Here is a 2500-nt window from a genome sequence, read left to right as displayed (position 1 = left end):
GGCGACCCCAGCAGGAGGAGATGCAGCGCCCCAGCGGGGAGGTGCAGCAGGAGGTGCAGCAGGACCAGCCCAGGGGCGCGGAGGAGGAGGAGCAGGCGACGCGCGGGGACACCCCTCAGACGGCCCAAACCCCTCCCACTCCCAGGTCTGCCCCCCCCCCCCCTCGGGTCCGGCCCCCCAGCGCTGACGATGGCGGAGCTGCAGCAGAAGCTGAGCCGCATGTCCGTGAGCCTGAAGAACGCACGGAGCCAGATCGGGGCCCTCCAGGGCCGCGTGAGCGAGATCAGCGTCCTGAGCGCCGGGTCCCTGGACGCCGCGGTGGACCTCAGGGTGCGGAACATCACCGGCCTCCTCCAGACACTCAGCAGCACCTGCTCCACACACTGTGCTGCCGCGCACGCCGCTCCTCAGGGTGAGTAGTACTGCTGCTCTTACTGTATACTCACAGCTCTTACAGTATACTCACAGCTCTTACAGTATACTCACAGCTCTTACAGTGTGAGTACTACCACAGCTCTTACTGTATACTCACTGCTCTTACAGTATACTCACTGCTCTTACAGGGTGAGTACTACCACAGCTCTTACAGTATACTCACTGCTCTTACAGTGTGAGTACTACTACAGGTCTTACTGTACACTAACTGCTCTTACAGTATACTCACTGCTCTTACAGTGTGAGTACTAATACAGCTCTTACTGTACACTAACTGCTCTTACAGTATACTCACTGCTCTTACAGTATACTCACTGCTCTTACAGTGTGAGTACTAATACAGCTCTTACTGTACACTAACTGCTCTTACAGTATACTAACAGCTCTTACAGTATACTAACAGCTCTTACAGTATACTCACAGCTCTTACAGTGTACTCACAGCTCTTACAGTATACTAACAGCTCTTACAGTATACTCACTGCTCTTACAGTGTGAGTACTACTACAGGTCTTACTGTACACTAACTGCTCTTACAGTATACTCACTGCTCTTACAGTGTGAGTACTACTACAGGTCTTACTGTACACTAACTGCTCTTACAGTATACTCACTGCTCTTACAGTATACTAACAGCTCTTACAGTATACTAACAGCTCTTACAGTATACTAACAGCTCTTACAGTATACTAACTGCTCTTACAGTATACTCACAGCTCTTACAGTATACTAACAGCTCTTACAGTATACTAACTGCTCTTACAGTATACTCACAGCTCTTACAGTATACTCACTGCTCTTACAGTGTGAGTACTACTACAGGTCTTACTGTACACTAACTGCTCTTACAGTATACTCACTGCTCTTACAGTATACTAACAGCTCTTACAGTATACTAACAGCTCTTAGAGTATACTAACAGCTCTTACAGTATACTAACTGCTCTTACAGTATACTCACAGCTCTTACAGTATACTCACAGCTCTTATAGTAGCACCCGCTCGGGTGAGTACTACTACAGCTCTTACAGTATACTAACTGCTCTTACAGTGTGAGTACTACTACAGCTCTTACAGTATACTCACTGCTCTTACAGTGTGAGTACTACTACAGGTCTTACTGTACACTAACTGCTCTTATAGTAGCACGCCGCTCCTCAGGGTGAGTACTACCACAGCTCTTACTGTATACTCACAGCTCTTACTGTATACTAACAGCTCTTACTGTATACTAACAGCTCTTACAGTATACTCACAGCTCTTACAGTATACTCACAGCTCTTACTGTATACTAACAGCTCTTACAGTATACTCACTGCTCTAATAGTAGCACCCGCTCCTCAGGGTGAGTACTACCACAGCTCTTACAGTATACTAACTGCTCTTATAGTAGCACGCCGCTCCTCAGGGTGAGTACTACCACAGCTCTTACAGTACAGCTCTTACAGTATACTCACTGCTCTTACAGTATACTCACTGCTCTTACAGTGTGAGTACTACTACAGCTCTTACTGTACACTAACTGCTCTTACAGTATAATCACTGCTCTTACAGTGTGAGTACTACTACAGGTCTTACTGTATACTCACAGCTCTAATAGTAGCACCCGCTCCTCAGGGTGAGTACTACCACAGCTCTTACAGTATACTAACAGCTCTTATAGTACACTTAGAGCTCTTACAGTATACTCACAGCTCTTACAGTATACTCACAGCTCTTACAGTATACTCACTGCTCTTACAGTATAATCACTGCTCTTACAGTGTGAGTACTACTACAGCTCTTACTGTACACTAACTGCTCTTACAGTATAATCACTGCTCTTACAGTGTGAGTACTACTACAGGTCTTACTGTATACTCACAGCTCTTACAGTATACTCACTGCTCTTACAGTATAATCACTGCTCTTACAGTGTGAGTACTACTACAGCTCTTACTGTACACTAACTGCTCTTACAGTATAATCACTGCTCTTACAGTGTGAGTACTACTACAGGTCTTACTGTATACTCAAAGCTCTAATAGTAGCACCCGCTCCTCAGGGTGAGTACTACCACAGCTCTTA

At 46.2% G+C, this 2500-nt stretch overlaps 2 protein-coding genes across 2 annotated transcripts in view; one reads left to right on the top strand and one right to left on the bottom strand.

Moving 5' to 3' along the window:
- The window catches only part of ccdc146 (coiled-coil domain containing 146), a gene marked incomplete at both ends in the record, with an annotated part of 45861 nt that overhangs the window by 27655 nt on the left and 15706 nt on the right, over positions 1 to 2500 (bottom strand). The gene's annotated exons all lie outside the window — the stretch shown is intronic.
- fgl2a (fibrinogen-like 2a) overlaps positions 1 to 2500 on the top strand; it is an 8723-nt gene that overhangs the window by 491 nt on the left and 5732 nt on the right. Inside the window, 2 exon segments of the mRNA XM_080851047.1 lie at positions 1 to 133; positions 135 to 412. The exon segment at positions 1 to 133 is cut by the window's left edge and continues 491 nt beyond it. Coding sequence (XP_080707173.1) covers positions 1 to 133; positions 135 to 412 — 411 coding nt within the window.

The sequence above is a fragment of the Sprattus sprattus genome, assembly GCF_963457725.1.
Source record: "Sprattus sprattus genome assembly, chromosome: 14".
In the NCBI taxonomy this organism is placed as follows: domain Eukaryota; kingdom Metazoa; phylum Chordata; class Actinopteri; order Clupeiformes; family Clupeidae; genus Sprattus; species Sprattus sprattus.
The sequence above is the reverse complement of the archived record's forward strand: the minus strand, read 5'-3'. Positions and strand labels throughout refer to the sequence as shown.